This window comes from Pogoniulus pusillus, chromosome 24, assembly GCF_015220805.1.
Source record: "Pogoniulus pusillus isolate bPogPus1 chromosome 24, bPogPus1.pri, whole genome shotgun sequence".
NCBI lineage: Eukaryota > Metazoa > Chordata > Aves > Piciformes > Lybiidae > Pogoniulus > Pogoniulus pusillus.
The window spans coordinates 16,949,961-16,976,396 of record NC_087287.1 but is presented as its reverse complement, the minus strand read 5'-3'; the positions used below and the strand labels follow the sequence as shown (position 1 = coordinate 16,976,396).

The following is a 26,436-nucleotide window of genomic DNA, read 5'->3' as shown; positions in this document are numbered from 1 at the left end:
TTTAACATGGCGATGTTTTTTTAAGCAACATATTTCAGATAGAGATTTAGCCCCGTGATGCATACAAAAAAGAGACTTTGCCTTGAGAGGATTTGCTATGAGCTGGGTCACAAAGGCAATTAAAAGTCGTAAACCAGATGTATTATGTCTGTTCTATCCTTCTCGTTTGTGTCAACGGGTGAAATCGTAGCATGGTACACCCTGGTTCATTTTGTCATTCTAAAGCTAAAAATGATGTAAACAAAAAAGCAGATTGTTGGGTGTTTTTTTTTTTCAGACAGCAATTTCATTCCACTTCAACAAATGATAAATTGGAAGCTGAGAAAGCATGATGTGTTTGTAAAGCTCCTGATTCTACGGCATGCATTCTGTAGCCTGGATTCCCTTTAGCTGTGATTAATTTGTTTTGTTCTGCACACATAGGCTGAAACCCACAAATAAATCACACCATTAACACTGTGTTTTCATTCACCTATGGAATCCTTCATGATAATTACTGGCTGGTTTTAAAGAACACGCTTTAATTTCCACACAGCGGAGCTGAGCTTCCACTGTGCCTTCTGCTTCCGTGGAAGACTGCTTTGGACACAGTGGAATAAGTAAATCATGGATGTGGTTGCTCGGTACGGGGTTACTCCAGTTAATTATGTGTCTGTTGTTTTTGGCTAGTAACTAACACTACAATATTTACTTTAATAAGCTGAAGTAAGCTCTGAGCCTCTTTAAAATCACACTCTGTAGAGTGCAAAAACTGTAAGCACTGCAGAATGAGGCTTCCAAATGAAAACAGATTCACTACTTGCTGCCAAACTTCCTGCAAATGGGGGAGGATTTGCTGTTCTCCATGAGGTATCTTTATGTGCGAGTGCTGAGGAAACTATTGGTGGCACTCAGCAGCTGGTGCAGTGGCATCATTCTTAAATAAATGCCATCTTTGAGAGCCCACCCACTGGGGTAGAGAATAAAAGTCTCTTTGGCCTCTTTGCTACCTAGTCAGTGGCAATCAGTACCTAGTGAGTTCAGAAAATTAACTACCTTACGTGTCCTCTTTTGCTGCTGTAGTCCCAAAGAACCACTGTGTCTGGCTGCCCAGGGAACCTCCAGAAGTGTAGGATGCCAGAACATAATGTTACCCACATTCCTTCAGGTTTTCTCTATTCTCTGTGATGCCAGTCCATGGGGCAGAACTAATAAAAACGAGTAGAGATTTCCCTGACTGCACCTCAGCAAGTCCACCTTCATTAACCACCCAGTTCTTTCTTCAGCTTGCATCGTCTGGGGTCTATTTCTGCTCTTACTGTCACCTGTGGGACTTTCAGACTCGTGCCTCATACAGTAATCTCCATTTTGTGGGGGGAAAATGCCATATGCCATAGAATCACAGAATTAACCAGATTGGAAGAGACCTCTAAGCTCATCCAGTCCAACCTATCACCCAGCCCTGTCCAATCAACTGGACTATGGCACTAAGGGCCTTATTCAGGCTTTTCTTCAACACCTCCAGAGACGGTGACTCCACCACCTCCCTGAGCCAATCACTCTCTGTGAAGACACCTTCCAATGCCAATCACTTTCTGTGAAGAACTTCCTCCTAATCAATCAGCCTAGATCTCCCCTTGCACAACTTGAGAATGTGTCCTCTTGTTCTGTTGCTGGTTGCCTGGGAAGAGAGACCAACCAGGTCCTTTTCTGTCACCCGCAGATAGCTTACTTTCCACAGCTGGACAGAAACGTGCCTGTAATTTGCTTTATGCTGCCAATACTCTTTTGTGAGAGGAAATTGTTGGGGCACTGAAAGTTATTTATTTTCCACTATATTTTATTAGGTTATTTCCTGTTTTTCTTCCTGTTCCTTTGCACTGTCTAATTTGGCAGATTGATATTCTTCTTGCGCTTTACTTCCCTTTTACTTTGTTCTATTCACCATCTATTTGCCCAAATCTTCTGAACATCAGTTGAATCTCAGACAGTAGAGCCAGCCAAGTATTTTTAACATTTAAAATGTGAATAAACTTTTCAGCTACTTTAAAGCTTCACAGTTGCCATTAGAATCATAGAATCAACCAGGTTGGAAGAGACCTCCAAGATCATCCAGTCCAACCTATCACCCTGCCCTGTCCAATCAACCAGACCATGGCACTAAGTGCCTCATCCAGTCTTTTCTTGAAGACCCCCAGGGACGGTGCCTCCACCACCTCCCTGGGCAGCCCATACATCCAAGTCTAGAAAGCAGCCATGTCTTCTGTGATTAGGCTGCTGGGGTTTTATTCTTATTGATTTTTCCTTTTATTTTCTTTTCCCCAAATTTTTGCTAGCCTTTGCCTTATCTTGTTCCCATTTCCACTAAAGTCAGAGCTAGACTAGCCCAGTTCTTTCTGGTTTAGGTATTAGCATGTTCCCAAAGACCCAGGTACTTCAGTGGGTTTTCAACATTCAGACTGGGAATGGTAGAAGACAAAAGAATGGGGAAATAACACAACATTCCTGGTACCACCTGAGGAGCACTGAGCAAAACAGAACATTTGTTTGGGGTTGTGTAAGCTTACCTGAACTAAGATGTTTATTGCTGAAGACATTCACCTTCCTTCTCTGTTAACCTCTGTAAAGTATAATTATATTAAAAACATTTACTTACCTCTGAGCACAATATTCAGCTGCAGCCTTCAGCTCCGTCTCTGGCTCATACTGCATATTTTATTCTTTTGTTAAGTGAAAATTGCTCTTTGCATGACAAAAGTTCACCATATTTGTCTGAAGGTGAATTTTCCAATCTGCCAGCTCACAGATTTCTAGTGAAAGGCTCTATGCTTCAGGAAACGAGTCCCTCTAAAGTTATGTGCCCCTCTAGACTGAGATAAATTGAAGCACATTAGATGCATCTGTACCCTGGGACAAGAGATCATTGAGTTCAACTCACAGAGAAAGAGCCTCAAGGGATCTTGGGCTTACTCAGGCTAGCCAAAGGCCATAGCCAGCACAGCAAAAAAAAACCCCAGAATTTGACATATTTAAGCTATTCATTTGAATTGCCAAATAGTCTTTAGACATATTGTTACAGAGCCCTGAAGTGGAATTGCTCAGTGGTTAATTTTACTCACCAACACACACACTCGGCTGTACCAACACGTGCTCAGGGAAGGCAGGGTTGTTATGTTACTCCTGCAGCATTTCATGATTTCTCTCTTCAGAAAAAATGGGGGGAAAAAACAAAACAAAAGAAAAAAAATCTTTCTTTTTAGCAGAGATATTACTTATAACTCTGCAAAGCAAGCAGCACTGTTAGAGCACACTACTGATTCACCTCAATAAGGCATCAAACGACTGAGCAACTTAACTAAATGCTGTCATTACGAAACCCAAACGAGGCAAACTCATTTATTTTAATGAAATATTTCATAGTAGCTGTGCACAAACCATCAAAACTGGAGAGGGAAACTCCTAACCTTGCTTTCCTAATCAGCTTCTCAAATGTTATCTAAGTTTCAGCATTTGTTAACTAAGCACAAATTTGATAGCATTGAGGGGAAGCAATAGACTCAGAAGAGATTACAGAGACAAGAATATGCTGATACTAAAGGCAGTGAAAAACTATTTTTTATGCCAAGAAAGAAAAAAAAACTTGGGGTATGACCTGGAAATTTGAACACTTGAAGAACAAGGGTTGAGTTTCTTTCCATTTTTTGGCACACACTGTTTGCTCCAATTTACTGCTCATGCATTTGGACACAGACTCAACTGTCTCCTGTATCCAAGGATAATGACCTACCACTCCAGTGATTTAGTAAACCTCAACTCTGTGCAGCCACTCAATCAGTGATGCACTAATCCCTTAATGGCCATTTGTGTCTTTCTGATGCATCCTAAAGAGTTCTGCAACACTCTGATTCTGCTGCACAGAATTATGTGCACTCCTTCCACCCTCTTTATCTTATCAGGTAGCTAATTCCCACAAATGATCATGCAGTTTCAAGTTGAAGATGAAATTGCAATCCAATCATAAATTTGTCACTCTCCAGACAGCTGCTAAGTCAGTAAAAACTTGATCAAGTGGGGATTAGTCACTGGCTTGAACAATTAAGACCTGTGAGAGCATCTGGCCCTCTGTCAGAGACATGTTTATTGATAAAAAAAAAATAGTTTATGTGAAGGTTTAAAATGTTATTAATTCTTAAGTGGGGCATAATCCTTTATCTAGTATATTGTGACACACAGCTAACTACCCCACTAACGTCTTGTTCTGCTCAATTGACTATTTAAACAGAGTTAATCTCTTGAAATAACGATGACTGTGAGCCTTTATAAATTACTGGAGTGCAGTGAGAGATGTCCTTAAAAAAATTGTTTGCTTCTCTGCCTTTTTTTTTGTTTAATCTGTGAAGAGAAGCAGCCTTTCAGACCATCACTTAGTTATGCTCATAGGAAAATGTTCATATACATTAAGCAACATATTTCCTGCGCAAGAAAAACAACGCTTCCTGACGAGAACTGGCACATGCACACATCTCTGGGGCCTTGTCTTGGAAAAACTTCAGGCACAATGGGATATTGGAGTCTATTTTGCATTGCTTTGTTCCATAATGGAAACAAATAAAGGAGATAAGCACTTCCCTCAAGTTAGTGACCCCTATTCTTCAGCAGAGATTTTTCCTCGTCTCACGTACCCATGATCTACCAGTGCCCAGTGTTGTTAGTTCATTACAGGAAACAATAGATCTCTAAAATGTGAAATATTCCTGTTTCCTGGCTGTAAATCTTATACCTTTCACGTTTTGAACATTGAGATAGTTTCTTAACTCCAGGTAAAGAATCATAGAATCAACCAGTCCAACCTAGCACCCAGCCCTAGCCAATCAACTACACCACGGCACAAGTGCCTCATCCAGGCTTTGCCTGAACACCTCCAGGGACGGCAACTCCACCACCTCCCTGGGCAGCCCATTCCAATGCCAATCACTCTCTCTGCCAACAACTTCCTCCTAACATCCAGCCTCTATCTCCCCTGGTACAACTGAAGACTGTGTCCCCTTGTTCTGTTTCTGGTTGCCTGGCAGAAGAGACCAACCCCACCTGGCTACAACCTCCCTTCAGGTAGCTGTAGTCAGCAATGAGGTCACCTCTGAGCCTCCTCTTCTCCAGGCTAAAGGTGGACTGAAAGTTTGGCTGCTGCTATAGTTCTTCAGTCTTGGACCTTTCATTGTTTAGAAAACCAGCTGGGAAGAGCTCAGCAGAGACTAAAAGCCTCATTTCAGGCAAATTGCTCACAGCAGCAATTTTTGTTCATCTTTCTTCTGGCTGAGACCTCAACTAGTAAATTAAACTATGTGATTTAAGGCATAATTTACCATGAGTGTGCACAGTACAGATTCAGCACCTGCCAGATCTATAGTAGGTGATCACTGACCAAGCTCTTCCAGTGCCTCCAGTATCAGCTTTTCTGATTTATCCAGTGTAACTAAAATAAAAGCAGCATTCCTGCATCTGGAGATAAAAATGACATTTCTTTGCCTGATGTCTTTTTGCAGGATCCCTGAAGTGCCTAATTCACTCCCAGCAACAAAATACAGCACACAAAAGGGGAAGCTGGAGTCACTGTTCTGTCAAAGGCAACAACTGTCATGGGCAACATTGCACAGAGGTGGCCAAGTGCTCCTGATCTGGGCTCTGCTCACTGCAGCATTAGCACTAGTGGTTGGTTAGGTGGGTGCTTGGGGCTCAGACACACACACCTGCTGAAGCTGGGCTGTTTAAATCCATACACACTATGGCAAATTCTTCCTCAATATCACACTCTATGTTCTTCATCAAATCACAGCTGAAGGGCCCCTCGCTCAAGGAGCGCAGCCCAGATTCTTCTGGCAACCAGGCTGGAGTAGGTGATGCACTTTGGCATCAGACAGCATGTGCCCTGCATTCCCCATTGCTTTTCCATGCTGCTAAGAAGCATCATTTTGCACATACTCTAAAATCCTACTCTTGTGGGTCACAGTCATTTCATTTTGCCCTTGCCTGTGGCTGATTAATGCAAATTAATTTTCATGCCAGTCAGCTCAAGCAATCTGCACAGCGTACAGAAATCCAGAGCTTCCACTAGGATGCAAAATTGTCTTCCCCAGTTACTGATGTTTTCAGTAAAGGTCAGAATTCTACATGCACTGAGAATGTAAAAAAACTCAAGCCTAGCCACCTTTGATTTAAAAGCACAACTGAAAAACCCATCTGGGATACTTAAGTTTTGGGTTGTTGGGGTTTTTTTTCCTGAGTTTAGTACACGTCTGGATAAAAACATTTAAAATCTAAACCAGCACCTTTAAAGATGGATGTCTGCAAAAAAAATAAAAAGCATTAAGCTACCTCCAGTGAATGGCCAAATTAAACAACATATGATGACAAAATTCCCCTGACTAGAACCAAGGTTATACATTTTGTGACTACCCACTATATTGCACCCAAAGTGAGTTCATGTTTTGAGTCAACATTTCAACTGTCAAGATTAGCTCTCCCATATCTTCTAACATTAAACACTCATTTCAAGCAGAGAAAGGACATTTAAAACAAAACAAACAGCACAATGACAAACAAATGACCTGACTTACACTCCTCTGTCACGTGAGATTTTGTTCTACTTAAGTATCATATGAATCTTACCATGTTACATGGAGAACCACCTGTCAGAGGTACTGGAATCCAGATCAATCACACAGCATACAAATAGAATCTAAACATCATAGAATCAACCAGGTTGGAAGAGACCTCCAAGATCAGCCAGTCCAACGTAGCACCCAGCCCTAGCCAGCCAACTAGATCATGGCACTAAGTGCCTCATCCAGGCTTTTCTTGAACATCTCCAGGGATGGTGACTCCACCACCTCCCTGGGCAGCCCATTCCAATGCCAATCACTCTCTTCGTCAACAACTTCCTCCTGACATCCAGCCTATCCTTCCCCTAGCACAACTTGAGACTGTGTCCCCTTGTTCTGTTGCTGGTTGTCTGGGGGAAGAGACCAACCCCCACCTGGCTACAGCCTCCCTTCAGGTAGTTGTAGACAGCAATGAGGTCACCCCTGAGCCTCCTTTTCTCCAGGCTAAACACCCCCAGCTCCCTCAGCTTCTCCTCACAGGACTGTGCTCCAGGTCCCTCACTTGCTTCATTGCCCTTCTCTGCTATGTTCCAATATCTTAACTGGCACAGGTTGGTGAGAGATCTGGAACACAAGGCCTGTGGTGGGTGATTGAGGCAGCTGGGGCTGCTCAGCCTAGTGAAAAGGAGGCTGAGGGGAGACCTGATCACTCTCTATAACTACTTGAAAGGAGGCTGTAGCAAGGTGTGGGCTAGCCTCTTCGTCCACATAACAAGTGATAGAACCAGAGAAAATGGGCTCAAGTTGTAGCAGGAGAGGTTTAGACTGGCTATCAGGAAAAAATTCTTCACCCAAAAGGCCACTGGAAACTAGAAGAGGCTGCACAAGGAAGTGGTGGGGTCACCATCACTGAAGGTGTTTGGATGAGCTGCTCAGGGACATGGTTTTACAGCTGTGTACAGGCAGATGTTAGGTAATGGCTGCACTCAGTTATCTTAAGGTCTTTCCCAACGAGGCAATTCTCTGATTCCGTGGTTCTCTGTGGTACCCAGGTCCAAAATACTCTGGTGCCATTAGAAATTACATTGCCTAAGACTCCATTAAACAAAACATTTCAAGGTGTAAGCCCTTAAAAAGCACAGTATACCTTGTGCTGAACTCCTCCCTCCAAAATGGGTTTGGGTCAGCCCAATTTTTTATATGATTTTGGATATCTGGCCCATACAAAAATATATCATTAAGGATCTAGAACATTCTCCTCTTAGTTGACTGTCTCTTATTCAGGCCAAGCTCAGAACAAAGTATTTGGCTGGATGGTCAATGATTGATGTGAAGGGAGCCTGGAAACTTCAGCTTCTGGTGGCTGTATTCTCCACCTGTGCACTCACAAAGCACAGAAGCCAAAGAGTGGGAGGGCAGGAAGAGCAACCTGTGGCCTCCCCACAGGGTGCAAGTCTGGGACCCTCCAGTATGGATCTGAAGTACAGTGGCAAAGGTCTGAAGTGAAAAACACACAGCTACTGCCCTGTGTAGCTAACAGCAAGACTTTGGCAGGTGGGGCAGGAATATTTCCCCATCAGTGCATTCATTCATTTTTTGCCTTTACTAGTTAATGATTTGTTAAGGAGACAATGAAAATGTCTTCAGTGTTTGATTAGTGGGGAAAAAAGAGAGCTTCTGAAAGACTTAAGCATTAGACCTGTGTGTAACAGATGAGCACTAAAGGGTTAAATTCTTTTTGTGGGCAGCCACGAAGCGTCAGAGAGTAGCAAGCAGACTGGATGCAAACAGGTGATAAAAGCTGATAAGAGAGATGACAAAATTAAGAAAATAAAGAATGCTGCTATAAAGATTTATAGATCAGCTAAAGCAGAGCAAAATAAATGATAACAAACACTGATAAAAATGAAATGGGGCATCAGCCATATAAACACACAGGAAACTTCAATGCTTCTGTATAGTACTATGACACTGCTTTGTTTACACCAGCATTGACCTATTGCTCCCCGAGAAGTTTATTAACCATCTTGGTCTTTCTTTGTGTTGCTTTATTCATCAAGAGAAAGTTGTACAGGGTTGATTCTGATGAATGGCTTTTTCAGAAAGTCAAGTTATCCTTGACTAGATGCAGATGGCCTAGTAAAAAATGAATGCTGCCAGCAGACATTGTCTTTATCAGTAGTAAAAGTTCAACAGGGACTAGACTTCCTCATCTCTGGCCAGAGAAACCCAGCCTTCTGTTTCAGCACCATATCACATATTGTCCTAATGAATTCTTGTAACACACTGCAGCCCAGATAAATATGCTTATAGTAATGTTTTTGGCAGTCTGGGGCATGGTACAGAATTGACACAAGCGTTTGGGCTCTGCCTGCAGCAGAAGCTAAGAATTTATACAGCTTAAAAATATTAGAGGGTGGCAGCTTGCTTGTCCTGTGTGGTGACCTTCAGTATTGCAAACTGCAGCTCATCCTCCCCAGACCAACTTCATGAAGTGGAAACCTGCAGCAAAACACATTGGAGTTCTGCAGCTAGGAGCAGGGTGAAGAAGCAGCTCAGCCGCTAGATGGTTTCATTTGGTCCACAATGCTACCAGGAACTAAGTTGATATCTATGACTGGGATGGTTCAGTGGACATTCAGCAGGGCAATCCAAATCCTGCTGCCATGTGACCTCTCCTTTCTTTGATTCTCTGTTAATTCTTCCTCCCAATAACAGAAATATGCATCTCCTCCCCCTTTACTCTGCTCTCGACAGACCCTACCTGGAGTACTGTGTACAGTTCTGGAGCCCCCAACACAAGAAGGACATGGAACTGTTAGACTGAGTCCAGAGGAGGGCCATAAAGGTGATCAGAGGTCTGGAGCACCTCTGCCATGAGGACAGGCTACAAGAGTTGAGGCTCTTCCACCTGGAGAAGAGAAGGCTTCAAGAAGACCTTATAGTGGCCTTCCAGCATCTGAAGGGAGCCTACAGGAAGGCTGGGAAGGGACTATTGACAAGGCCTTGTAACGACAGGACAAGAGGCAACGAGTTTAAACCGGCACAGGGGAGATTTAAACTAGATGTTAGGAAAGGGTTCTTTCCAGTGAGGGTGGTGAGACACTGGCACAGGTTGCCCAGGGAGGTTGTGGCTGCTCCCTCCCTGAAGGTGTTCAAGGCCAGATTGGATGAGGCCTTGAGTGACCTGTTCTAGTGGGAGATGTCCCTGCCTATGGCAGGGGTTTGGAACTGGATGCGCTTTGAGGTCACTTCCAACCTAAACCATTCTATGATTCTATGATCCTATCTTGCCCCTTCTGAGGTAGTGAGCAGTAATTCACAGGACACCTCTTTGCAAAGGAGGAAGCCCCATCCTGGGCAGCCTCAAGGAGCTTGGCCATTGAAGAAACCCAGGCAAGCAGGTTTTTAGAACTCTCCAAAGCTCAGCAGCTACCCAGATCCACTTGGATAAACGCTGTGACTACAATAACAGCACAATACCAGGCTACTGAACAACATTATGAGCTGGTTTACACTATAGCCTTCAGCTGACTGAAGCTTTCTGAGTCTTGTAACTTTCTGTTGCAAGTTAGGAAATTCCTCCAGCTGCAGTGGTTTGGCTACATTGGATTCCCAGAAGTCAGCTGTCCTGAAAGCAAGCAAACCCCTCCTGAGCCGTCCAGCAGCTCAGAGTGCGCTCGCTCTCCCGCTCTAGACACAGCTCTTTGTTGGGCTGCAGCGTTTGCCCAACGCTGGGGGATAAAAACCTCTGTACTTGCCTTTACAATGTACTTTTGCTGTGCAGCTTGACCAACAGCTCAGTGCAGAAACCTCAGTGATACGTCTGAAAATGTCAAGAGACCTTCCCAGGAGGAAACATGAGGCAGATGCGAGTATCGCATGAGCAGAGCGGACGCAGAGGGACACAGCACTTCCCGAGAAACTTTGAGGCAAGACTTTTTCCAGGCAGTGAGGTTACTTTTTTTTTCACTTTAGTTATGTGTTTCAACAGTTCATCCAAATGAATGGGAGTTCTGAGGCATGACTCAGATGAGAACGAGCCATAAAAAGAAACAGCCTGAGAATAAACACGGTTGTATTTCTCTCCTCCAAACTAAGGTGTCTCAGTGCCCCGTGGGTTTTTAGAATGCTCTTGCACCTAAAAGGTTTTTTGATGCTGAAGAAGAGTGACTAGTTTTATGTTAGATTTATCTAGTGATTCAAGCCAGGACAATCAACCAGGTCTTTCCAGTATTGCTGAGCCTATTTTTGCAGATTAAGATCTTGATTCACAGTATCACAGTATCACAGTATCACCAAGGTTGGAAGAGACCTCACAGATCATCAAGTCCAACCCTTTACCACAGAGCTCAAGGCCAGACCATGGCACCAAGTGCCACGTCCAACCTTGCCTTGAACTGCCCCAGGGACGGCGACTCCACCACCTCCCCGGGCAGCCCATTCCAGTGTCCAATGACTCTCTCAGTGAAGAACTTTCTCCTCACCTCCAGCCTAAATTTCCTCTGGTGCAGCCTGAGGCTATGTCCTCTCATTCTGGTGCTGGCCACCTGAGAGAAGAGAGCAACCTCCTCCTGGCCACAAACACCGCCCAGGTAGTTGTAGACAGCAATAAGGTCCCCCCTGAGCCTCCTCTTCTCCAGGCTAACCAATCCCAGCTCCCTCAGCCTCTCCTCGTAGGGCTGTGCTCAAGGCCTCTCCCCAGCCTCGTAGCCCTTCTCTGGACACGCTCAAGCATCTCAGTGTCCTTCCTAAACTGTCAGAGTTCATCAGAAACTAACTAGCCTGGTTCTCATAAAAGACAGTGATGCTCTTAAATTATATTGATACCTATGGCAAAGGCATTTAGTTATCAGGAATTGAAAACCCTGCCTGGGACTACACATTCTCACTCAAGATTCTCAGTGCCTCTGAAAAAAGCCTCTTTTAAAGCCTTGTCTATGACTTACAACCTCTTCAGGGCAGAGTCTTCCTGGTACTCAGCATTCCTACAGCACCTAGCACAAGATCTGTCCATGTTACATGTGCATTCTAGGACAACACCTACTTTCAAGGCCATCCTCATTGCTCAGAGCCCTTTAATGCATCAAAAGTAAATTTGTTTAGCAGCAGAAGCTGGCATTTGTGCCTGGATGGCAATCTAGAAAACTGAACTAGCCTTGGTTACCTCACCACCATCATTTAACAAGAACCACACCTTCACATCAATGCAGACATGGTCAAACTGAGCACTTCAAAATAGGCATCACAGTGCTGCTATTTCAAGCTACAGAAGCTCTGTCAGCTTTGTTTATGGAAATCAACACAGGCTGTGTTGACAAGATGAAAGTAAGCAAAACTTCATACAAGGAGAGAAGAAAATCTTTTTATGCTTTGCATTGTTTGAATCATATTCTAACCAATCCTGCTCTTTCCTATAGTCTTCCATGAAAAAAGGTGTCTCTTCCTATGTCCTGTGTTGATAACTTGCAGCAGAACATGCTGATCAGGTAGAACTTCTTCAAAAACCTGGTTTTAAGCAAGTCTGTCAGGGCTTCCCTCTGGTGAAACCGAGGTCAGCACTTGGGATCACTGCACTGAGAGCACACCCATTCCTGTTGCCAGGCTCCTCTCCCTTCTGAGCTGTTCTGCAGTTTCCCTTCGCAGCTCACAGGACGCTGTCGACAGTCCTGGTAAGTCTCCCCCAAACACCAAGAGCTGCCCTGCTCCTCTGCTGAGCAACTGGGGCTCAGAGCACTCCCTGAGGCTGTTGGCCACCACGCCTGTCCTCCAGGTTTATCTCAGCTCTACCCCCAGTTTTGTCACTGTATCCTTCAATCCCCTCTCTCCCCATAAAAGTGTCTAGCTGTCTCTTAAACTCACTTTACCATTTGCTTCTTTGACCTCACTTGGCAACTTATCCTTGTGTTTATTATTTGAGGTGGAATAGTTCTGGCTACATTCCTGGTTTTACTCTTAATTGTCTAATTTTTAGGATGGTGTCAGTAGAGTTGGGATTTGGGGTTGGGCTTTTTTTAACTTGTCACTGTTGTGACCAGGTCTTCTGTTTCATCATTGGGACTTCCTACAACTAAAAAGAATCCTAATGAATATTTTACTGAATCTTTCCAAATCTTGCAGCTGGGCTTTCCTGTTCATAAGTGCCATTCTGAATTGCATACACTGCCTTCAATTACCTTTCTGTTAATTGGAGAGGAATGACTGGTAAGGAGGATTTTCCCCAACTAAAAGCTGAGTGCTTCTCCCTGCATGTACTCGCCCCAAGGAAAAGGCACAAACAGGGCTCAAGCAGGACTTTTTCATATCCTCTGACAGCATAACTCTGCTACTGGTTGCCTCCATTTACCCACCTCCTGCTAAGTCCAGGTAGCCCTGAGGCGTGGCTCTGCAGGCACCTCCTCAATCCACTCCAGAGCCTTGTTGTGCTTTTGGACAAAGTGCTGGCAGCAGCTTGCTTACCATATCAGATCGGCTGTCAGGTCACCCTGATGGTGGAGAAAGACTGCACGTGACAAGGTTTTCTCAGTGTCTGTCTGGGGAAAGGGATAGAGGGAGAAATATTGGTTTAAGGCACTCACCTGGATATCCAGGAACAGTTCCCAGCTGCTGTAAGGTTAGTTTGTGGAGCAGTGAAACGATCCTACTGACATCCTGAAACAGATAGGCCTGGCTGTAGTGGTTTCTAAAACAAACAGCTCACCTAACCCACCATGGGAAGAGCAGGAAAGTTCACAGTATCACAGTATCACCAAGGTTGGAAGAGACCTCATAGATCATCAAGTCCAACCCTTTACCACAGAGCTCAAGGCTAGACCACGGCACCAAGTTACTTCCTTGCAAATGCCCTCTCTCCCTTACAGGAGCCACACATGTCTGAAGGACAAACAGCCTTCAGGTTGGCTGCCTAATTTGATCTTTGTGTCTCCTATTGGGCCAGTACAGTCTGTACCCTTGGGAATATGACATGCACCAGCAGAGGATTATGTGGTTACAACTCAGGCACATAACCCCTCACGTTTTCCTAAAACCAAGGGGCACTTGGCTAGATTCACCTACCTTGAAAACACTTGGTGTAAGTGGACCCTTGAATCCCAGCTGACACCACCAGAAAGAGAAAAGATGACATTTCCTTTACTACTCAAAGATCTGTACATTGTGAAGTGACAAGAAAACATAGAAATGTTATCTAAACAATTAACATTCTCCATTCTGGAGGACTATGGAAGCTACAGGACAGGAATAGTGTGCCAGCCAGACTAAGACATTAACCATCAGCCAAAATAACATCTGTCACTATTTTCAGTTTAAGAACAGAGGGCAGAGGCACAAAAGATTTGCTCAATTAATCGCAGGATTGAAAATTTTCCAGAGAGCTAAGGATACTTGTAAGATATAATAGAGTGCAGCCCCCTCATCCTTCATATGGAGGTCAAGCTCACAGAAACTCAGCCTGCTGAGCAGTTTCTGCTTGCTGCAAAATGAGGAATTGCATGCTGCAAGAACCAGCATCTGGGGGCTGCTTCTGAGAAATTCCTGTAGTAAAGCACTTCAGTGAAGGTGGCTTACCTTGCTGATGGAATCCTGAAAGGAGGGAAATGAAAATCAGAGACATAAAATGCCTCTCATGACAAAGACTGTAAAATAACTAGGGATAAAAAAAAAAATAGAACATTAATCTTGTAAGCATTCTCCACTGTCCTCACTACACACAGTGGGTTGAAGATGCAATGGTCATCAAACAGCAGAGTAGCAATAAGTACTTTCATTGGAAACGTGGCAACAGCAAAACCAAAAGGACACACTCTGTCACTCATCGACCCACGCTTCCCTTTTTGTAGCCATCTGCCATTATTATGTGGCAGGAGAGTCACTACTCAGCAAGCCCCTGGCTGCAGTTATTCACAGGTCACTGGCAGCCTGGCCTGTGCTGCACTGGAGTTTTGGTTGTATTTCACAGAAGTTACTTTTATTTACGTTCAACTAACGCAGGCACAACTGGAGGCCAATTTTTCTTTTTTTGGCTCTCAGCATAAACACTCGTGGCAGCTCTCTATTTTGGGTGCAGACTGAAAAACAGATTGCTTTGGAGTTGGAAAAGAGCGAGGGGTAACTCAGAGGATGTTGTTACTGCAGCTGAACTTTTGTCTCCAGAAAGCAGCAGTCGCTTTCTGTTCTCGCTCCGCAGTTTTACGCGCGCCGCTCGCTCTAAATACTTGATGTTTGCCACACTTGTTATGAGTTTCTCCAGAGAGATGCTGTCTTCTGGCAGCGAAAGATAAAGCTGACTGATACAAATGAGTCACAGTACCCCAACAGTAATTAACAGTGAGGCAATACCCATGCGAAAAAGACGACTTGAAGAATTAACTGCTGAGTTTTCTTGACGATGCAGCTGCACTTGAAGAGAGAAAGCTCAACCCGTCAGAGAACTCCATTGTGTACATTAGAGAAAAAAAGCTTGGCAAGATACATTAAAGGTTTTTTGCTAAAGAGATACAAATATTTTGCAAGGTCAAAGGGTGTTGAGGCAGGCTGTACTTACTTCCAAAGAAAAAGTGGGCAGTATGACAAAGAAACAGTAATATTTTTTTATCTTCCTTTTCACACTTCATCATCTAAGAAAGACTGTCTTTTTCAACCTGCTGAACTGATTTAAGCCCCTCCAGCTCTGAGTTAACTTTTACTTAAAAGTCAGCCTGTGACATCCTAATCTAAGAAGTTATCTGTGCTTATGGTTACAGTGCAGTTCCACAGAGGGCCAGCACTGCTCTTTATAAACTGGGGTTTGCTATTCTGCAATGTCCCTCTATGAGTCTTATGGGCTGAAAGAGAAGGAATAGCTTGGTAAGAAGATGAACGATCGAAACAACCGCTTTAGAGCGCAATATGAAACTTGACACTGTTGGCTGCTGCCAGTATGATTCCCAAGTGAGATGGATAAATTGTGGTCAAGACCTGGACAGGTTAACTAGTGGTCATCAGTGCTGGTGGTACCTTTATATACAGAAAAGAAAGAAGGGGGGGGGAAGAAAAAAGATACTATTGGACAGGGCATTTGAAATTTAATACCAGACATGAAACAAGACATCTGTTGGACTCTCGTGTGTTTCTCTTTGAATGGGCTTTAATTGAAAGCTCAGTGAAAAATGCAGGTTACATTCTTAGTGTTATCAATAGTTTGTAACAGCAACAACATCAGAACAGTGATGCATCTAGTATTTATACATGTTCTAATTTCAGATGTCTAAGAGCAATACATTATCAGATATATATATACACACAATTTCAAGCAATTAAAAGTAAATAATAAACCCCTCCTCCCAAAACCCTGAAACAATATATTTCCTTACACTAATAATGTCTTTTTTTGTCTTTTTTTTTTCTCCCCCCTCCACATATACTTGACAAAGAGTCTTTTTAAGTTACTTATCTTAAGAGTAATCTGTTAATGGAGATCCTGGACCAGCCCCATTAAAAGTTCAGTTTTAAGTTTATACAGCTTGCTAGCCACATAACCAGTGTGGCTTTACATTGTAAACAAATCCCAAATGTCTACAATGATTGGAATTAATCTTGTGTAAAGGAGATCTATGCATCACATGATAGAATAAAGTTAAAACAATACATTAAAAAGAGAGAGAGAAAGGGAATTAATTGACAAACAAAACACTTTTGGGGGGCAACTATGTGGTTATTACAAAACAAGTTAACTTAATGGTAAGATTCTTACTTTCTGTACAGGGAGGCTCTGGTTCACCCAGCTGCTGTAGAAAGAAGTCCTTTTAAAAAGGTTTGGTTTGTGATATTCAAAATGAGAGCTTCCCAGTTTAAAAGCTTGCCCTCTGGCAGTCAAAATGCAAAGTTTAACAAAAGTATCTCAGGTGATTGTTTCATCTCATTTTGTGAGTTTAGCTGTGCCAGCATTTGGAAACCTCAGCATGTGCACAGATGAAATACACAAAGAAGTTTCATTCAGCAGGGAGGAATCTCCCTATCCATTGCAGGACACAAAGCTGTACAACAATTTGTACCTACAAAAGTTCAAGTGAAAATAAACCCAGCAAGCTTACTGGGTTAAAGACAGGCTGACTTTTTTAACTCAAATACAAATAAGAATCTCTTGGACTTATCAAACAAGGAACTTGACTATTGGAATGGAAGACAAAGGCAGAGCAGAATCCTACGGTTTAGTTAACTTGTTTCAAATGGGATGAGAAGATAGCTGCAGCTTTCTGACAGAGGTGACCGAAGATGGCTGATAAAGTTTGCAGTAACTCATAATGTCCCATCTGGTTTATTCACTTGTTTGAACTGTCTAAAGGGCCAACTGCAGTTTAGTCATGTTCCTCTGGTGCATGTTGTGATGACGAACTAATTCATCAGACCTGGCAAATTTTTTTTGACAGCTGGGCCACCGGCAACTGAAAGGCTTTTCACCTGTTAACAAAACACCCTGTTATTAACCGGGTACACAGCTCGCCTGAGACACTGCTGTTTGTTTTCTTTCTGCGGGGTTATGAGGAGCTAGGCATAGCCCCTGTCAGGAGAAAAGGCATCTCCGGCTGTCCCGAGCAGAGGTGGGAGTGCCCTCAGTTCCTGCTCACATCAGCACTCAGTGCTGTCCCACATCTCCCTCAGCTGACGTTTAACAGCCACAGAACGCTTTGCAGCACTTCACTCCTGAAGACAGGCCCTTACAGAACACTGCGTTGCCATGTTCATGCTACTTGCAGCTCTTGAACAAACTAGTTCAGAAGTCAATCTGGCATCAAACAAGCTCCAGCCACAGCTCGGACTGTGGTGCAGACATACTGTCAGTCACTGGGAAAACTGTCAGTGACTATTTAGAGTCTGACCTCAAGTCAAGGAGAGTTTTTCCAGATAGTCCAATGAGTTTTGACTGAAGTTCTTTCAAACTAGTGAGTGTGAGTGAATATGGTGGAAGCTACAGAGTTTAGCACGAAGTCTGCTGAGCCAGACTAAAAGTTTCCCACTCCTGTCTAAAGCAGATTCACATCTATGGGAGATGCTTAAGGCTCAAAGTATTCAGCATTTTTCTAACATTCCCACGAGCACAACATTCCCTAAAAACGACCTCAAAGCAAAGCACATTCAATTTTAACAAGGAATGCCATCACCTTTTAACAGTTTCATCTGGTCTCTTGGTTTTCCACAGCGTTTAAGTGGAATTTCAGGCCGTGTTTCTGATGCCGCAGGAATGCTGATGGAATGCTTTTATTAGCTCAGCGCAGTGCCTGGTGACTCATGTTTCTTTTGGAATTGCAGATTGCCTTTTTTTTTCTCTCTCTCTCCCAAAATAAATGGCAATATTTTAAAGTAGGTTCAGCTCTGGGGCTGAGCTCTTCAGTACTGTCTACAGATCTTGTAGCCTCCAACTCGAGACACGCTAGGGTGGTACAAGCTCACCTAGAAATCTTCTCCTCTTCCCACTTTGCGCACTTCACAAACATTCACATTCAGGAAGAAGAGGATCTGGGATTGGCATAAAGGTGTAAGTCACCTGTGCTTTGCTTCAGCAAGATTTAACATGGAGCAAGTTAACTTGAGCTAGGTGTTTTCTTGAAAAATTTAGGGGACACAAGAAAGAGGAATGAAGGTACAGGGCAAGATGGAGATGTAAACACCACCCACTGCTCATGCTCATTCCCTTCAGGATATTTTACCATCCAGGGAGCATGACACACCCAAAACTGTTGACAGGAGCATTACCACAGCATGCATGTGGGCTGCAACTTGCAGAGAACCAGAGCCAGTGGCAGGCAGCAAGCCCACACAAAGCTCTGTGCTATGAGCTATTAGTGTTCATGAGAGGCTGTTTTCAGCCATGAGTGCATATGGGCTTGGATGATGTGGAGCAAGGAAGAGTTAGAACAGGGAGATGAGTTCCACTGGAAAGAGGGCAGCAAGTTCTCCACTGGTTTATCTAATAGGGAGTGAAAAATTACTGAAGTCATGAAAGTCTTGAACTGGCAGATCAGTTTCCAATGAAATTCGATGAGGAAAGTAGTTTGTTCAGGCTTGCTAGTATGTGACAACTGGTTGCTACTTTGTCTCTATCAGAATGTTACCCCCAGCAGATCAATAAAATACCTTTCTTCGTGCAAATGCACACAGATCCAGGCCTCACCACAAGACTATGGGGAGAACCCAAAAACACAGCTATGCCCTTTACAGTTTGTAGATTTCACATGCAGATGTGACCCCTACTTAAGGCACTTATTTGGACAGTGACAGAGAAAATGCCATTGTTTTCAGGTGAATAATTTCCTTCATTAAAATTTCTCATCTCTTTTTTTTTTAAGTCTTAAATATGTGGGTTTATTGTAAGGAAAAAAAAAAGAATCCTTAGCAGGGAGAAAAAAAGCGTTTCAGGCTTCTTGTCCATCTGTACTGACACTGAACCTAAAACATTAACACCAGCACAGAAAACACTGTGACATAATAACGTGTCCAAGTGCTCAGTGAACAATTGCTTGGTTAAAATACTGCATACATAGTGGAACAGAAAATGACACTTCATAGGAATTACTCTAGAACTTTAGACTAAAACTGAGAGGTCGATGCAGTTGCTCCTTTAATGATGTTTACATTTACGTGAGGGCAGAGTAGACTAAAATGGCCTCCTATTTTTTTCCCCCCTTGTATTTATATGAAGTATTATGGTTTCTACAAAAAAGATCCTTGAATATCTGAGTAAGCTTTTACTTTAGTGTCTGTCAGTGCAAGTTTGCAAAAGGCACTCCTTTTATCTTCTGGAGAGATTACAGCATGAGCAGCACCAGCAAGAGCTTTGCCGTGCTATCCTGCATTAGGCTCAACTGACACTTAGGAGAAGCACGAGTAGGCATGAGTACTTTAGATTACAGACCTTCAGCTCAAGCTAGAACTAAAATTTCTCTCTTGTAGGAGTTTTTTTCAGTGAAAGCAGTTGATCAACTTGACATTTGCGGGCTGAGACCACGACGTTCATTTCACAGTAGCTGACAAAATGCATTTTGCCAAGCTGAAATTTCTTTAAAGCTGAAGAAGCAAAGTGCAGTTCTCAAAGTTACCTAAATCCCTTTGTGAGAAGTGACTGAGATCCTTGGGGGAATGCACTCTGAAATTCCTTCTGTCATTTTGAGTATTGAACTCCCAGTCAAAAGATACTTTCTATTCATGTAGTTTACAACAACATTCATTTAAAGTTCAAAACAAATAATGAAATATAAATGTGAAGAAAAGTTTACGCACTTGTTTTACCTGTATGAGTCCTGGTATGAGTCTTCAGGTGATCAGATCTGGAGAACTTTCTCTGACAGGTTTTACACTGGAAGGGCTTCACACCTGAAAAGACAAAACAAATTCATTCTTCTATCCCAACTCCTTTCAGGAGGGTGAATCCTTCTTTAGTTGGCAGAATTCAGAAAAGGCTCAAATCTAATCTTAAGTGGTTTGCTGAATTACAGTCTCAAGGGTAATAATTGGTGTGGCTTTTTCTTCTCCATGTCTGCTTTCCACACGCAGAATCATAGAATCACCCAGGTTGGAACAGACCTCCAAGATCATCCAGTCCAACCTAGCACCCAGCCCTAGACAGTCAACCAGACCATGGCACCAAGTCCTTCATCCAGTCTTTTTTTTAACACCTCCAGGGACAGCAACTCTACCATCTCCCTGAGCAGCCCATCCCAATGGCAAATGACTCTCTCTGTGATGAACTTCCTCCTAACATCCAGTCAGTGCACAGTAACTCCATCAGCCTTCCAGGTTATGCATGTGCAGCATCCACCTGTTAGCACTGCCGCACAAACACTGGGATACCAACAGGAGTGGGTTTTTGGGTTACTCATTGGCAACTTTTGTTTTTAAAGATCATGTAATCCCTGTACTGGAGATCCAGTGCAGAACAAACAGTTTCATTAAGAAAGTAGTTTCAAAGAGATGGCAGCAGGATGAAAGAGTCACCTATATAAACAAAGTAGTGCTGAAATGCCAATAAACCCAGCTAAAGCTAACTTCAAGAACTTGGCATAATGAGTATTGAGTATAAGCAGACACAACATCAGGAAAGCAGGTTAGAAATGGAGTTTTTGATTCAAATTCATATATAATGCATTTGCATATAATGAGTGATTGAATATAATGTATATAATGAGTAGAATGTAATGAGTGGAAACGTGCTGTCAACAGACCTGTGTGTCGTCTTTGGTGCCGCTTGAGTTGGTCTGAACGAGAAAATCTTCGTTCACAGTCCTTAAAATCACACTGGTAAGGTTTTTCACCTATAAGGGACAAAAGGTTTATCAGAAAATGTGACTAAAATCACAGAATCACAGAATTAACTGGGTTTAGAGAATGTGTCATCTAGAACCAGAAGGTGAAATGAATTACACTAACAGACTTGGACCTTTCTCCTGTCTGAAGCAGTCTGAAGCACCAGGACTCATTTGCTATTAAACCCTCCAAGTGTGTTGGAATCAGCAGGGAAAGGCTGGCATAACTCTACTGCATTGACACTGATATTCAATTTGCCAAGTTAAAAAAAAAAAAATCAATCAGGTTACATGACTTATTTTTGTTGTTTTCTGCTGGAAATGAACAGATCTCCTGTTTTATATTCCACTGAAAACCATATCAAGACTTTTTCACCTGTTTCAGTAGCACTTAATTTGTACAAGGACAGATAGTTTGCTCTAAGTTGTGTTTTAAGCAAGAACAAAACAGATTACATCCATGCAGGTGGCAGTTTTAAGCACATTAAGTGACTTTAAAAGAAAATGAACCAATTTCAACCACAGAAAAATACATATTATTCCCCAAAATGTAAATAAGGTTCCCTTCATAAAGCACTATTAAACAGAACTCCTCATGTGGCTGCCACCTGCCACAGGCAAGCAGCGAATTATTGCAAAGCCCCGAGTAAATATAAACTCTGCCTCCACCTCCTGCACAGGTCAGCAGAGATCCTCAGGATTGGTGGTTTTCTTTTGGGATAAAAAGTTAGATTCTAAGTGTTCTGAAAAATTAAATCACTTCAATCTCCTGTCTCAGATGAACGTGGGGTTTGGTGCAAAAGACTTCCTCAACCACAGAAACACAGAAAAGAAATGCAGCAATTGAGCTTGAGGAAGGAGGTAAATACTACTGATACACAGCACACAACAGTTGGTGAAGTTTAGCCAACAAAAGAAATGGTTTTAAATCCTTGTGCTGTTCCAGGAAGAGCTGTATGATCTTTCAGGTCTGATTCACATGTAGACCAAGACTCTTTTGCACAAGACCAAAATCCTGCAAAAATCTCAGACATTATTACATGTCTGCTGGCTACAATGCCACAGGCCTGCACAGAGCCCCAAGCACAAGAAGTAATGAAACATCTCTCATGCCAAGCTGGGAGTTTTTTATCTGGAAGGTACACACAACACCAGCTGGGACCTGCTTTGTCTACGGTGGAAAGCTGAGATGTAAAACAACAGTCCGGTAGGAAGGATCTAAAGCAAAACATCAGCTGAAGCGGGCAGAGGGTTTGATTTCTTTGAGTCTGTTTTTAAACATGCACCACTTTCATAAATCACAAACACAAACGTCTGCATTTCTGATTTTACTGCAATGGGGAAGGGTGTTCTGGTCACACTGGTATTCTGAGATACCACTGCAAACTGGTTTGGTTGAAAGCAGAAGCACTCTGATCCAGGCAACACCCTCTAAGCAGCGTATCAAGAAGAGCATTCCAAACTCACACAAACGGAGCCAAGATGAAAATTTCATGAAAGCAACCCACTCTGCAAGAACAAGCTAACTTCCTGTGACAGTCACCCAAAGGACTTACTCATTCATGGACCTAGGTGTGGACAATTTCCATGTCTGCTGTGCTTAATTTATTAGCATAAGGGATTAAAGTTGCCACAGGTGTTTGAAATAGTTCCGTACACTTTGACCGCAAGGACTCCCTGGGGGGTGCCTGCTTTTCAGAAACCACTTAGTTCCAAGGAATTCAGCCCTTTGGCAGATTTAAGAGGGGGAATGTCAGCAGAGCAGAATGCAGTGACAGGATGATTGTCTGCTAATTGTGATATAAACAGAGAAGATGGCTGAGGAGATATTGGAATAGAACAGTATGGTGGGTCTGATAGCATACACCTGAAAGGATTTCTCTAAATATCTTGAAATGTAATTGAGTTTAAACTAAGGATTCATTCAACCAAGGCATGTATGAAAGGAATCAATCTGAGATTGGATAGAGAGGATGACACTGTGTAGAAAATAAGAAAAGCAAGCAAAGAAAGGCACAATATCTGGACAGAAGTCCTCATTTTCTTTCTCTTCTACATCTTCCACATCAGCTAGTGCCAAGCCAAATGCCCACCAAAGCCAGCTATCACCTACCTGTTAAATCCCATCAATTTCATCAGAACAGGACATCAGAAACATCTCAGATTAGAAAAGGTCTGTTAGTACCTCATTAAATCATGATACCAAGAAGGCTTAGAGCAGTGTCTAGTTTCCCCAAGCCTATTAAAGCCCCTCTAGTAAAAGGCTAAAGCATCTTAATGTATGAAAAATAACCTATAATGCTGTCATCTTTCTCTATGACCCCATACAATTTCAAATCAAAATAGGAGGTGAGGATGAAGCTTCACCAGTCCTTCCACCTGTGAGTCAGAGGCTTCCATGATTGCTTACATTTTGTTACTGACAGGGCACACAAAAGAAACCTAGGAAATAGTCAAGATGAGAGAGGATTGAGGGAAGAGCAATTTTGTAGCATCTGGGGGAAACATTTAGAAAAACTAAGGCTCAGCAACCCCAGAAAAAGTAGGAATCAGCTTTTGCATGTATTGCAATAAATGCTTTTAGTAAAATAGTCTCATTTTCTCAAAAATAAACTAGAGCAAGCATGCACATTTTCTGTGGAGCAAATCCATTTGCCCAAGTGCATGGGAAAATGGGAATTCCTACTGCTGTAGCAGCTGCACAAATAGAGTGCTGCAAGAGCAAAAAGTCCACTGCTAACAAGAAAACATGATCTTGAAAGCAGAGAACACGAAAGCTTGCCTATGCCCCCTCCATCAGTTTAAACCCTTTTCCTTGTATTGACACTTAATCCAATGAGTACCACCCCATAACCACAACTTTACCTTAGAACATTTTTCTAGTCAATATAATTTGCTTTAGCAAACCTAAATAAAAATATCTGTTCATTTAGGAAGGAGCCTAGGAGCTCCTGTCACGTTCACACCAAAGTTCAGCTGTGAGATGTCATGCCTGTTTTGAAAATAATCTCTGCTTTAAACATATAAGTATCCTTATTTTATGCCACAGAAGTAGAAGCCTAAAAGCATTCAATGGTGGGGTGAGGCTGAGGGTCCATCCAGCCCAGGAGTCTCCCACCATGGCCCACCAGAAATGCCTGCAAGAGCAGAAGATTGCAAAGATGCAACATTACTTCCTCTGTACAATCTCCTAGCATCCAGCAGTCCACCAGTTAGTGACTTTCTGATCCAAGAGTGGCTGTGTAGCTAATGGAGCTCACCAATATTGCTGCTTTCCATTAACTTGTCCAGTTTGTTTTTTTCCTGAACCCATCTAAGCTTTCAGATTCCACAGCATTTTGCAGAGTGGTGTTCCACAGCTGAAGTATGAAGGTCAATATTTCAAAGCAGCATTAGTGAGAGAGTGCTATCCTGGAAGTTGCCATCCTGGACTCCTAAGGGGAGAATCTCTGCAGGCACATCTACACCCATTTACCAGTTTATCATCTCTGTATATAGAGGACATACCTCTGTCTCTCAAACTGTTGTAATAATTAACTGCACTAAGAACTGGAAGGTATTTAGCAGCACACAGTAAAAGACAATTTGCTTTTGTCAAAGCAAAGAAATCATTATTAGATGGTTTGCATTAAAAAAATCATTATTAGGCTGCATTACTTAAACCCCCTATAGCCTCAGAAATCCACCACAGGGAGCCAACTCCTTCACCACATACAGGACAACCTTCCCAATTTAGCCTCTCAAACTTCAGTGTACAAACTCATACCTTCAGCTGAGTGTATTCAGGCTGAAGAATATCCCTGGCAAACAGGCAGAGGGTATTTTCTCTGCAAAGATTCTCAGTTTTCTGTTAGGAAGAATCCAGTTTCTCCAATGCATGGCAGTGAATCCAGAGGGTCTCTGGCAAGAATGTTGATGTTTCTACCATAAATTAAATTTATAGAGATCTAGACACCAATTTGTTTCTGCAAAGAGGTCTCTGAAATCTGCCACAGGATGACATCTCACATTAATTGTTGTGCTGTTGGAAAGTTATATGAAATTTTGCATTTCCTTTCAGAGGTCTGTCTTCTGCAGCAAAAGACACCAAGATAAGAAAAAAGCTTTTTTGGCTGCACATGTTTCAATAAAGGCATTGTTCATAATGGATAAGCTGTCTTGGAGGGTACAAAATGTTAACATATTTTCAACCAAGGCTGTGTTGAAACATTGGCAAAAACTGATTACAGAATCCAGAGTTATGTTTCAGGGTCCTGCTTCATTATACAATAGTGCAACCAGTGAAGAACTGAAGATCTGGTGAGGCAATCCTCTGTAAGTATCTACTGTAGGAAGAAAAATAATCAAGAGCAAACATTATTCTGCAATAATACTCTCTGCTGGTTTAATATTGGATATAGGTAACAGCTTGTTTTCAGATCATATGTTCATCATTTAAAACATTGACCTACCACTATGGTAAGAAAGACAGAAGAGCTTCAAACCCGTGAGTTCAGGACTACACTAAAGGAGAAGATAAAACCCTGCAAGCCTGATGAAGTGGAGAGTTTCCATTGAGACTAAAAGTGAATGCAAGTTACCCACACAACTCCTGCCAGCACTGCACTGACGCTTGCTTGCTTGCTCTCTTTGGCTGCAACCAATCTCAAAAGCTTACAATGTCTACTCAATGGCAGTACTGGTACCAGAAAAACAAGCTTTGGGAATCAAGTTGGCCTTTTATGGAAGTAGCTTGCAAAGGTTGTTTGTGAAATAAAGAAGGTTTGTTGTACATTTATCAAAGTATAGTAGCAGAAAACCTAGGCCCACCTGTACAGAAGAGGGGAGTGGGGGTAGGATGTTCCATTATTGTAGAAACCAAAGGAGAAGAAAAGGGCATTCAGGACTTCAAAGAGTATCTCTAGGGCTGCTAGACAGCCACAGTTCTATCCTCTAAGTCTTCTGAGGCTTTTGTGGCTCTACATGCCTAGATTATATGTGGTATAATGCTGGAAATCTTCTCTAGTTAAAGAAAAGAAAAAGTAAGTTGAAGTTCTTGTGATGCATCCAGAAATAACATCATGACAGCCAAGCAACTAAATGGAATAAAATACAGGACTAGGACAAACAAATCATGACTGTTAAAATACAAAGTAACCACTTTCAGAATGAAAGAAATAGTTACTCTAAGAAAAATCCAGAACTGTTTAGGCATACTCAAGAAAAATACCACAATTAATGGATCCCAAAAGGTCTCCAAATTTTCTTCTGTTTTAAATTTATTAGCAGAAAACAGAATAGTATTTCTGTAGACTTGCAGCTCTAAGGACCAAATTCCATTTACAGTCTAAATTATTTTGATTGTGTAATCTGAGCAACACTGAAGATGTCTACCTGAATATTTTTGTGGCTGGCCTGTTCAGAAATTCAAAACCCTTCGCAACGTTCACTCCTCACTAGTTAATTGTGAAAAAATATTTACAGATGTCACCATGTGGTCTCCAAAATGAAAAGTCTGCAACTATTTTTAATGAAACATTAGGCCATCTGCTAGGTCTCAGCAGTATAAGCTTCCTTCCTACTGCCTGTTTCATCCTTTTGAC

At 42.5% G+C, this 26,436-nt stretch overlaps 1 protein-coding gene across 2 annotated transcripts in view; it reads right to left on the bottom strand.

The window, feature by feature from the left end:
- Positions 1-15,682: 15,682 nt before the first annotated feature.
- WT1 (WT1 transcription factor) overlaps positions 15,683-26,436 on the bottom strand; it is a 33,651-nt gene continuing 22,897 nt past the window's right edge. The window contains exons 7-9 of one of the 2 annotated variants that reach the window (XM_064163824.1): positions 20,774-20,863; positions 19,833-19,925; positions 15,683-17,015 (exon numbers count right to left, since the gene is read on the bottom strand). In XM_064163824.1, the coding sequence (XP_064019894.1) occupies positions 16,894-17,015; positions 19,833-19,925; positions 20,774-20,863 (305 nt within the window). In that variant the 3' untranslated portion in view covers positions 15,683-16,893. The remainder of the gene's footprint in view (positions 17,016-19,832; positions 19,926-20,773; positions 20,864-26,436) is intronic. The other variant, XM_064163825.1, reaches the window with a different exon arrangement.